Source organism: Rhamphochromis sp. 'chilingali', assembly GCF_963969265.1.
Source record: "Rhamphochromis sp. 'chilingali' genome assembly, chromosome: 18".
NCBI lineage: Eukaryota > Metazoa > Chordata > Actinopteri > Cichliformes > Cichlidae > Rhamphochromis > Rhamphochromis sp. 'chilingali'.
This window is the reverse complement of record NC_137945.1, coordinates 29984192-29996691: the sequence shown is the minus strand read 5'-3', so window position 1 is coordinate 29996691 and position 12500 is coordinate 29984192. Positions and strand designations below refer to the sequence as shown.

Here is a 12500-nt window from a genome sequence, read left to right as displayed (position 1 = left end):
ATTTGAAGAGCGACTCTGTTGAAATAAGATGCCTGGAATTTTATATTTTGGTTCAGGCTTTTAAACCAGCTGCCTAAACCACTGCTTTTGCAACATGTAACCACATCAGTAATTTCTATCTTTGCTTTTCTTATTCTTTTGTAGTGCAACTAGGGAGTACTTCAGGAGCAGTTGGTGTAGTTGTCTTTACGTTTGCTTAGGACATCACCTCGTTCTTCATAGCTAAGTTTTACTCAATGGTGTTTATGCCTTAAGTGGTGAAACAAATTTGTTGTTTATACTTTTAACAGGAACCTTTTTTTTTTTTTGCATATTTTAGAAAGTACTTGGTTGGCAGTTGTTAAAGTAGCTTCCTTTTAGTTTCTACATTGTTGAAAAATGGTGAATGACATTTGCTATCAGTTATGCCTGGGCTTGTTTCATTATTGTGAAACCTAGGTAACATAAACACTTGGTGTTGATATGGCACTGATGTTGTAATATGACATTTTAATGCCACATAACATTTTTAATGGGTAATATTTAGAGCTGGGCGATATGAGATTTTTTCATATCACGATATGTTTTTTTCATTTCAGGCGATAACGATATCTATCACGATATAAGCCAAATAACTGTATTTATAAGATTTAAATGTGCCGTTGCTCACAAGTAAAATGTGAAATAATCAGCAGCTTGTTTTTATTTAAATATTTATTTCCCATAATAAGTTCAACAGGGTAGATGTACTTAAGGAACATGAGACTTTTTCAGATAGATAAAGGCAAATATTGCAAACTACACAAAAGGCAGCGGCTAAAGCGTTTAAGTTTCAAAATAGAACAAACGAAACAGACTAAATTGTCAATTCCACTTAGAAACAAAATATTAATTCTAAAAATAAATCTTAGTTTGTTTTACAGAAGAACAGACAAAACTGACTAACTTTTGTCAATATCAAATAAACTGAGAACTAAAAGGAAATTCTCAATCTCTCCTTGTTGTATAGCTGAGCTTTTCAAACAGTTACTTTAGTCTGACAAAAGCCGAATGACGAATTAGCGCTTCCAGTCAGAGACTGAGGCTACATCCACACGTACACGGGTATTTTTGAAAACGGAGATTTTCCGTTTTCGTTTTAAAAATAATCCCGTCCACACATAAAGGGAGAAATGAAAGAAAACGCTGCTATGAACATGCCAAAGCAGCAGGTGGCGCTAGATTCCTAACCGTGCAGAAATGTTGGCCAATCAGAAGTCTAGAAGCCTCGGTGGGAAAAAGTAAACAAAGCTGGGGCATAGAAGCAGAACAGAGTCGTATGTGTGGACTGTGTGTATATGTAAGCATTTAAACACTGCAGAGAGTACAATTAACAGTAACAGTACTCTGTTTTTTGTCAGACTTGAAATAGCCGAAATACCTTCACACTACGGAACTTCTATGGCTCTTCCGTTCGACAATCTCTCCGGCATTGGAACCATCATCTGTTTTCTCTTCGGTCACGCTCGGTTGATTTTTCTAGTCGGCACACTCATTTCCTCCATTACCCGCTGGCTGCTTCCCAAACAAACACACATGCAGCTTGGCACTTGTGCTGTACGTAACAAGTCACGCGACGTGACGCTGCGGCTGTGATTGGTTCGGCTCTGCGCTACTTAATTTGGATTGGCTGACCTTTTTTTTTTTTTTTTTAAGAGGACAAGAGCGGCGAGGTCTATCGCGATAGCTTAATTTCTCTATCGAGTAAAAGTTATATCGCGATACATATCGTTATCGTTCTATCGCCCAGCTCTAGTAATATTGTAGATCAGCCCTTTTTGCCACTTTCAAGTTTTATGAGGTACTGTTACAGAAAAGCACCATCAGATTGGACAGGAGCTCTTCTCTAAATGGTAAGATAATAATTGATCATTCCAAATCAATAATTCAGTTTTTTAAATCCAAACTATAAATTTGTAATCATTCTACACATCAATAATCAGGACCCATCTCATCTTAAAGAGCTTATAGTATGGTATCACAGATGTAGATCTTTACTCAGACTGCTGGCTCAGTTGTGGCTCAGGATATTTAAGTTAAGTTTAGTTTTGTTTCTCCTTTAACTTTTTTCACTCACCATTTCTTTATGCAGCACAAAGCATTCAGTCAATAGTTAATATTAACCTCTGTCTCTCTGTGGATTCTCATGTGTGTTTTCATGTTCTTGCTCAGATATGGTTGGATTATAAAAATACTTCCCTTTTTTGAAAATATGTCTTTGTAAGGAACTTAGCGTTAAATGGACACCCTGTCCACTATGAGATAAAGGAGAACAACAGCCTGATACCTGCAGGCCTGACAACAGGAGATGTATCACTCCTGTAACATCTGTAACATTCAGCAGTCGCCTCATTGTTCTGACACACACAACAAAACTACACTACACACTAACGACACAAGATTTGCGCTAAACGTCTCAAATCTCTCACATCTCAAAGCACCGCCGTCACTCCCAAAACTTCCCCCCGTTTCTTAACAACTAGATGCTCCTTGGCGGCTGCTTATCGGGGCCTGGAGCCTGGGGCTCGCTCGGGCCACTTCGGAGGTGGGGTGCCCCCGGCCTCTCGGCCTGGGGCTCGGTCACTCAGGCACAGCTGGCTGCCGGCGGAGCTCACGGGCGCGTCACTGCAACTCCCCCTGGCTTCTGCTCCGCGGCTGCTGAGTGAGCCCTCATCTGGGACTCTCCTCAGCTCTTTCTGGGACAGTGGCGCGGCTGCCCCTCTGTTGGTCTTCCTTGGTCTCTTGTGTTCTGGGGGCCTCTGGATGTCTGGAGTTTTGATCTCCTCCATACCTGCTTCATGCCCTGGAGGACGGGGCTGTGGCCCCCCCACACCCTCTAGCAGATCATTACATGAAGGAACCTTTTAAAAAAAACAAGCGCGTCCATGCTCACAGGTGTACACACGGGTGATCACACCCACAAACTACACCCTTTTTGGCTCCTACCTCAAAGCACACTGTGTTCTGTTGATCTTATGTGCTGCACAATAATGTTTAATATTTAGTATTTACTGTCATATTCCCATATATCATTGTGATGTTGTTTATTCTATTACTTTTGTTCTCTTCTGCTTGTTTTCTTTTTTCTTTCTCAGCAGGTGATCCAGGTGATTGAAATATGTATTTTTTTTCTTTTTTTTTTCTGCTCATTCTGTTGGTTTTTGTTTTTTGCCCTTCTCCCCCGTCCCTCTTCTCAGCTGTTTCTCTTTCCCTCTTTCTTTCTCCCCTTCTTTCCTCCAGTCAAGTCTGTCCCGTATTCAGCAAGTGAAAATAAAATAAACAATAAAAGGTGAATCAAATAGACCATTACGGCAAGGCTGGGATGGTCAATTTGGTAAAGTAAATCCGTTGGGCATCTTTCTTTGCCTTTAGACAACAATTCTGATGGCAAAAGACCCAAACGGGACAGGCAGAAAGAAAAAAAAAAAAAAACAACAACTAGATGCCACGTTGCCATATCATTTTTTGATTGGTCGACATGGTACTTTTTTGGACGAATAGGAAAGGGAGACGGGGATGGAGTTTGTTTTTGCTCACAGGCGGAGAGCGCTTTCGAGCCTTTTTTCTTATAAAACGTCGTTTTTACCGTTTCTTCCCGCAGTAAATATAAACAACGACAGTATTCAGGAAGAAAACCAAACATTGCAGATATTTTTTATCATAACTCTGGTTTTACGTGGCCTATCAACAAAGTTGGAGTGAGACACTGAGACCTCTCCTGTCGTTACTACATACCTCCACAGTATAAAGTCCACACACTTTTTCCGTCAATTGTTCCGTCTGTCCTGCTCACATCTCCAATGGTTGTCCACGTTGTCATTAACGTGGCTTCACTCCACATCAGCCATGCCGCTTTGCTTGCTAAAACACCGCTGTCATAAGGACGCTGTCATAACCTGTCAGCGACGTTGATTAGCTGCGTATATACGAATGTAAATCGCATTATTGGCTGGACTATGGAATAAGGTGGCATCGTTCTAATCCCATACGGGAGAGATTGCGCACGTGCGCAGCTTAGAGGGAATATTGACAGAGATGTCTCTTCAATCAATATGTGCATGCAGTTCTTACGTGTTAAAAGAGGGTATATTGCTGATCTGTGTGCTGCCTAACCTATTATGAACATCTGGAGGGTAAGGACATTAACCATTGCCACCACCTCTCTGCACACTAACATCTGTAGCTGATAATATTAGTGTAACCAGTATGGTGATTCTAAGTGCTGTTCAAGATAACGCCACTCCGGGGTAGCAATGCAGAGTCAACATCAGAAGTACAGTAACCAGCAAGGTGAGACTTCGAAACAATACTGTGGTTCACGTTATCGAACCACACACACACACACACACACACACACACACACACACACACACACACACACACACACACACACACACACACACACACACACACTCAGTGGCGTGTCCAGCGGGGTGGCCTGGGGGGGCACAGGCCACCCCCCAACCAGACTGGCCACCCCAGGTGCCACCCCAAAGGCAAAACAATAAAATTCAATCAAATATCAAATGTCCGATTATGTTTTCACGGTGAAGCTCAGATATCCGAGTGTAAGTGAATGCAGCATCGGCTTCTGCGCTATGTGCATCACATTAGCAAAGGTAGGAGAGCCAAGCACGAAAGACGGCACCGCAGGAAACAATTTTTCGGTGAAAGAAAATGAGGACAGAATAAATGTCCCGGTAAGTAATATTAAGTTTGTTGAGTTTAGTAAACTTCGGTGAAATTAGAATACCAAAGAAAAAATAACACTTAAAGAATTATTGCAGCCATCGAATATATCAGACAGTATGCTACTGAGGGGAGCTAACATAAGAGTTATGAGTTATAAGATATAATCTAAGTCGTAACATTGCTGTATGGAGCTGCAGATTTGGTTGCAGGTTAACATAGCTGGACTGGCCATCGTGCATACCGGGCATGTGCCCGGTGACTTATTTATTTATTTATTTTGTAATGGCATGAACAATGAGAGGTGGTGGATTGGCCAGATGCAGGTCAATGTGTAAAAATAACTCAGTTGTTTGGTGGTGGCTATGGCGGGGCTTCCACAGAGGCCAGCAGGTGGATGAGGGAAGGGGAGGCAGGAGGAGAGCCCCGAGGCAGCCGCCAGTCCGAGTGTCAGGTGAACTGAACTTCAGGTAAGAAGTTATGATCTGCAGTCTATCTGGGTCAGATATAAACCAAGTTTAGGTGGAGTTTATTTTCGTTGTGCTGACTATTTACCCTCAGTTGCAATAACTCGTACTGCGTTCTAGCCAGCTTGACGGAGTTTTTATACAACTGGGTGGGTGCTATGATGTTACTGATAGTGAACTTTATTTTATTCATAAGGTTAGTTAGTAGAGTTGCCAACGGCTCCTTAAAAAATGTAATGGTCCCTCATTCAGAGAAAATATTACATACAATATTTCGTATTGAGCTGAGAAGAGACGCAGTGTGTCCCGGACTTTCGCTATAATGAAAAAAAGACACAAAGCTGGAGTTATTCTGTCGTTACGCTGCACAGCTGCCTCTTCTTCTCTCGTTCTCTCCCCCTGCCTCTCCTGTTGCTACTTCAATCATGAAACTGATCAATGATCAGCTGATCGGCTTTTCTCTCTTGTTTATTTATCGCCCACTTTGCGCCAGAAAGAGGAAACCAGCAGATGTCGCGCTAAACAACAGCAGCACGTTTAAGCTTGATCAGCTGTTGTTAGAATTTATTTAATATTAATTTCTAGTATCAGCTGATGTTTGCTGGAGCCACAGCTGTAAAGCTGCTGGTCATGATGTCGGTTTGGTTATGTGGTGAGAGGGAAACATGAAGATGAAACCAGGAGATGTCCTTACTGAATCATCAGAGCTGAACAGGTGATGGAGAAACAGGTTTACCTTTTAGGTGACATGGATGAGTTGAAGTTATGAACTGTTTCTGAGAGACAAATAACACCAGGATTCTTTTTTATGTAGCTGACAGCTGGTAACTGTGCAGGGGCGGGTCTAGGAAAGTTTTGCCAGGGGGCCAGGTAGGGCATTAACAGGGAGAGGGGGGCACAAAGAAATACTTTTCTTTCTTACTCTCATTTAAAATATCTAGCTTTTATTAAATAATTATCTAAATCTTACAACCAAAGTTTTTATCTGATGTAAAATGTATAGAAATCATACATATACCAACAAGACAGTGTACATCACTGTCACAACAGCATTTGTTTTCATTCAAAGGCTTTATGGCTTTAATACCTGGGCCCTATTTCAGGAAGCCGGTTTAGTGCAAACTCTGAGTAAGTAAACCCTGAGTTAACGAAAACTCTGGGTTTTCGGTTTCACAAAGCGAGTTTAGATTAATTCTGAGTGAGTTACTATGACGACACACTCCGTGAAGCTAACGTGCCCCCTAGCAGGTTTACTTCAACTAACCCTGACCTTCTCCGCCTCTTTGTCGGAAACCTGACTGTAGGAAGTGTCAGACATGGCGTGCCCCTTCCTTGAAGAGCCAGTAGATGTTGAAGCCCAAATTCTCCGCAGAGCTCTCCGCCGGGAGAGAGTGATTAGAGCGCGTTCGGACATGTTATCATTTCCTGATGATTTTCTGTGTGAACGTTACCGTTTTTCAGCACAATCTATAATTTATTTGAATAACATCCTCAGGCCTAATATTGCTCATGTGACACATCGCGGACATCCTCTCAGTTCTGTACATATTATTTGTATTGCACTTCGGTTTTTTGCAAACGGGAGCTTTCTATATAATATTGGTGACGCTGAGCACGTTTCCAAGGCTACCGTCTGTCGGGCAGTCAGGAATGTTACAGTTGCACTGAAACGTCTCCTGTACTCGTTTGTGGTGTTCCCCGGTCATAGACCCACAAGATTTATCAAAGAGGGATTCCACAAAATTGCAGGTATCAGGATGAACAAAACTTAATTCATGATGTGGTGATACTTGAACTACTACTTAAATTTTACATTTATTTTCACGGTTCCCAGGTGTGATTGGCTGTACAGATGGCACTCACATTCCAATCATTGCTCCTTCAGTAAATGAAGGAGACTATGTGAACAGGAAGTCTTTCCACAGCATTAATGTACAGGTACATAGTTCCCTGTAGCGTTTCAAACTAACAAATTATTTCATTATAGTAATGGATGCTAATTTGTGTTCTCTGCACTGTGAAGATCATATGTGATGCTGCCAACATTATCACAAATGTGGAAGCCAACTGCTCAGCCTCTGTGAGTGGTGGTGGTGGAGGACCCCCACCTGTTTTTCGGGCCTCCGCTTTTTTCTGTTGGCTATAACGGGTCACATTTGAGCATACAGAGTAAGCAAATATGTACTTGTAATGTGCTCAGATAATTTCAATAAGTGCTTACAGAGGGGAAATTAATGTAACCTCTAACTGCAATTGATTTATATAGGACAAACAGACCAAGCACTATGGCTCATAATTAGGGATGGGTACCGGTGTCCGGTGCCATGACATAAACGGTAGTAAGCAGACCGAAAAGCAGCGCACATTTCAGTGCTTTATTTCGGTGCTTTTTTTTTCCTGAGCTGTGATACACTTCTAGCCAATCATTTTACGTTTCCGAGGATAGTAGGCGGGGCCAGGTACGTACGTTCAGTTAGAGCAGAGCTACAGATTAAAAATGTCCAAGGCGAAGCGGTCAAAAGTCTGGCTGTACTTCACAGCAAAATATGCAAACTCAGCAGCCTGTAACAAGTGCTTTAAGCTGATACTGTGATACTGTCAAAGGAGGTAACACCAAGAATCCGATTAAACAGCTGGCGACGCATAGCGTTTTTTTAAAAGCCGAGAAATGCGCCATATTTGATAGCTTGCTGTGAGACCTCACACCGTGCACGTCGGGTGGGTTGCCAGTTATCGGACCCGGAGCAACATCCCCCAAAAACCCGAAGAATAGAGTCCTGGCCCCTAGCCCTGCCAGTGTAGCAGAAATGATGAGGATGATGATGCAGCAGCAGCCGTTCTTCACTGCATGAGTAGCTTCATGTTGTTCGTGTGTAATTTACGTTGAGTAGGCTAACCACGTTATTACATTAATGCATGTAAGGTGAACTAGCAAACATCATCATAGCTACATGCGGCTGTCTTCTTGTTTGATGGCAGATACTCCCTTCACCCTGGCCAAAAAGGCTAAAATGACCAAAGAAAAAGTGGGAAACAGTTAAACATATATGCCACATAGCTGCAGAAAAGGCACACATTGTTATCTTTTTACAAAAAAACCCAGCTGAACATGAGAGGTTTTTGGACAAAGTTTGTGTTCTCCATTCTTTAAGCACCGGTTCGAGCTCCGTTTAAGCACCGGCACCGTTTCAAAAGTACCGATTTGGCACCGGTATCGGATAAAACCTAAACGATACCCATCCCTACTCATAATACAATTACACCTTACCTGTTTGGACTATATTTTTATATTTCATTTTTACTTGCTGCCAGGAACGTTTGGGGCCTGTTGGGTTGCACCTGCGCTCACATCACATCACAAAATAAAATGTATGAAATAAAAAATAGAATAAAATATAATAAAATAACGTGTTAAATGGGTGGAAATCCCTAGATCAATGTTTAAATTAACACTCACGCATTGACTCTGTCGGCTTTGTTTTGCCGTGCATGCTCTCTTTCTTTTGCAGCTGAGGCTGTGTTACTTTTTTTCCGTGGAATTTGCATGTTATCGGCATATGCTGCCATCAGAATTTCGGCCTCAAGCGCTGTAAAATACATTGACCGCGCCTTCTTTCCCTCCGTCTCCATGGTGACTCGCTTAATCTGTGCTCCACTAATCAGGGCTTTATGTATCCTCGTGCGCGTGCTTAACTTGGGGTTAAAGCAACTCCGCGTTGATTGAACTAATTGTTATCAGCCTTTCTGAAACCGAATATTCCGAGTTGGACAGTTCGGGGTTACTCAACCCTGAGTATCGTTTTTCACTCTGAGTTTTCTAAACCGGCTTCCTGAAATAGGGCCCTGGTGGGCCGGTCTCTAGTCAAAATGCCAGATTTTCTGTCCCAGTCCAGCCCTACAGGTTAATACTGGCAGTGTCACCATGCCAGCTGACTGTATTTCATCATCAGCCAGTGTTGTTCTTGATCAATATTACCAAAGTTTACCATAAGGCAGCATAGCAAGTATTTACTTGCTTTCAGGTTTTATTCAAATGTTAGTCTTTTCAGTTGTTTCCCCACTTTTTTCCTGTTTCAAAATCACCAGTTTGTGAGAAGATTATCTTCTTTTTTTAATAGGCACAAAGTTTTGCAATTGGCATTGGCTAATTTGTCAATTGTTTGTTACAAATGTTTGTATTTTAATATTCAAAAATGTTTTTGCCCAAAACATATGTGCACTATATGTCAGTAAAAATACTATGCAAATATTGCTGTCCTTGAATGCTGAGTAAACACTGACTGATTGTATCTCTTGTACTTTATCAACGCAGTATCTAAAAACTTTGCACCATAGTGGTTAAAATCTCATTCTAATAAGAGTTAAAAGCGCATTCGGTTATTAGGTTTATAGGATTATTGAATTATGGTTAACGGTTGGTAGAATTTTTTTTTAAACATTATCTGCCAATTACATCTGCCACCCTTCTCCAAATCTGTGCCCCTACCTGGCCCCCCAACAAAAATTTTCTAGACACGCCACTGCACACACTATTCCAAAAAAAAAAAGCGAAATTTTCACTGACTCATCCCTGTTGCTGTTAGCAAACTAATTACATTAGTAGAAATATATTTAGCTTATAATTAAAATTGGGTGGGGGGAAACAACAGCCATTTTCTTAACAGAAACATTTCTGCTCTGAACTGGAAGAAAAAACCCTGAGTAGAAAGCTCACATCAAGACAATAGACCCTGTGCACGAGAAAATGCTGAACCAGGTTCAGGGAGGGGCAGCCCTTTGCTGCGACCAAATGGGAGTAAGGGGAGGGAGACAAGACAAAAGACATACTGTGGAAGAGAACCAGAGATTATTTTTAAATTTGGCCAGATTTCTGCAGATGAGAGCTGCTACATTCAAACTGAAATGGATGCCACTTATCCTAACAAGACCAAGGTTTTCTCAAAATTTCTCAATTATCTATAAAGCCCACATTATTTTTGGGAGGTTTGGAAGGTTAACCCAGCACTATCTTCAAAGGAATACTCCAGACCTTTCTCCCATTTGGTTTTGGCAATAAGTGATTTGTTCTCCGGGAGAGTTAAGATCTCAAGCACATGGTGTGTTAACAGTTTTGAGGTGATACTGAGATATGGGCTATTTGTTCTAGGTTATGGTGTCTTGTTAAACAGCTGGAGAAGGGAGAAGCATCTGTGGTGGAACTGAAGAAAAACCTGGAGTTTGCCGCCTGTCTCCTTGAATCTCTCTGTTCTGAGGAAAACAGGTAAGGAGCTTTTAGCTAATTTCCCCATGTATAGACTTTAATCAGTGGTGGAAAAATAAAATAGTCAGTATTTCAATAAGACAATGTAATACTCACAATGCAATAAAACTTTTTTATATGTTGCGCTATGCCAAACATATTATGAGGCCTGGGAGCTTGAGGGTCCTGCGCAGTATCTTTGCTGTTCCTTGGAGTGTGCTCTTCTGGACAAAGATTTAGGATTTTGTTCCTGGGATTTGCTGGAGTCAGTCACCTAGCTTTAGGGTCAGTGCACCAAATGCTCAAATTACCACAGGGACCACTGTTACCTTCACTCTTCTTGAGTTCTTCTCTGAGCCCTTGGTACTTTTCCAGCTTCTCATGTTCCTTCTTTCTGATGTGTTTGTCATTTGGTATGGCTACATCTATCGCTACAGCCGTCTTCCTCTGGTTGTCCACCACTATTATTTCCGGGTGGTTAGCCATCACCAGCTTGTCCGTCTGTATCTTTAAGTCCCACAGGATCTTAGCTTGGTCATTCTTGACTAGCCTAGGGGGCGTCTCCCATTTTACCAGTTTTCATGGCCTCAGGTATGACAGTACTGCTCCTTGTGGCTGTCTATCTTGTATCCAAGCATCTACTGTTCACTGTGGTGTGGTCTTGGTTACATTGGGGGGGTCTAGCCTAGGGAACTTTTCTGGATAAAGATGCTCTGGTTGGGAGTTGAACTCCTGACCTGAAGTTTCAAAGGTGTCTCTTTTACCAGCATAGAGGATGGCACTGGCCACAGCATACGCATAAAAAGTCCTGAGCATTGTCACTCACAGGTTTCTCTACAAATATTTTATTTTATTTCATTTTATTTTGTCCTTAATGTGAAGCTCTTTGGTCACAACTTGCCATTTTAAAGTGCTGTTTTAATTAAACTTGGCTTGGCTTGGTTCATTTAAGATGAGGATGATAGATTAATTATTTTAGAAGATGAAAATGTGCATTCAGTGTTTTTGTGAATGGTCTTGCAGACAACTGGGGCACCAAGATGATGAGCTGAGTGATATCCAGTCAGACTCTGTACCACTGGAGGTTCGTGACTGGTTGGCCTCCACTTTTACACGGCAGAGAACCCTGTTGCTGCACCACAGTGAAGACAAACCACACTTCCGCAGCATCGTCCGTGCAGTACAGGCTGGGATCTTTGTGGAGAGGTTTGGCTTAAGACAGCTATAAAAAATACAAGTCAGTTTAACAAGTCAGCATAGTAACAGAACAGAAGCCTAGGTAGCAATAAAAAGTGTGTACATTTGTTTTTCTATTTTCTTGTCTATTTATTTGAAAAAAAAAGCATCACACATTTCTGTAACTAAAACATATGTTGAGAAGTTCGGCCAAATGGTACTTTTTTCTTGTAATGGTTTTGATTAACATACAGTGAACAATTTGGATAAGGCCCCGAGATGCATCATTTTGTTTCCATGGATAAGACACAAACAATAGAAATGGACTGGCATATATATCATTTCTCTAGACTTGATGAACACTTGTTGCACTACCAGTCACATCCACCAATTAGAATTAATCTTAAATCTATCTTGATGTTCTTCAGCTATCTTACATCCCAAAAGTTAATTAAGAATCAGCAGTTAACCTAACAACTTGTCTCTGAGCTCTTGGGATACTGGAGTGATCAGAGAAAATCTATTTAGTACCTAGTAATAGCTTTGAATTACCCCTTTACCTTTGAATAGCATATTATGGCCGCAACTCAGGTCAACAGATATTATATTAGAATGGCTTGGGAGCCAATCCGAACCACTCAGTACAACACATATTATTCTCAAAATAAATTACGCAGATTATAGAAGTAATGCCAGAAATATAAACATTACTTTATCAATATAGAAAATGGAATGGTAAAAAAAATTGAGGTTGACAAGGTTTTAATAGAATAGATTTATTTTCCCCTTAGACTGAATAACAATTTAGAATAAACAAAAGTTAATCTTTCTTTATTATTTGGCCTAATATTGCAGTACTGCTTCAAAACTCTGGGGATCTTCTATTTTGGGGATGGATTTTTTTTTAAAAA

At 41.2% G+C, this 12500-nt stretch overlaps 1 protein-coding gene across 3 annotated transcripts in view; it reads left to right on the top strand.

Moving 5' to 3' along the window:
* Positions 1-12500, top strand: part of pde1ca (phosphodiesterase 1C, calmodulin-dependent a) — a 51569-nt gene that overhangs the window by 3430 nt on the left and 35639 nt on the right. For 2 of the 3 annotated variants that reach the window (XM_080864507.1, XM_080864506.1), the window contains exons 4-5: positions 10321-10434; positions 11437-11619. In XM_080864507.1, coding sequence (XP_080720633.1) covers positions 10321-10434; positions 11437-11619 — 297 coding nt within the window. Of the gene's footprint in view, positions 1-4808; positions 5178-10320; positions 10435-11436; positions 11620-12500 lie in introns of those variants that run through there. The other variant, XM_080864508.1, reaches the window with a different exon arrangement.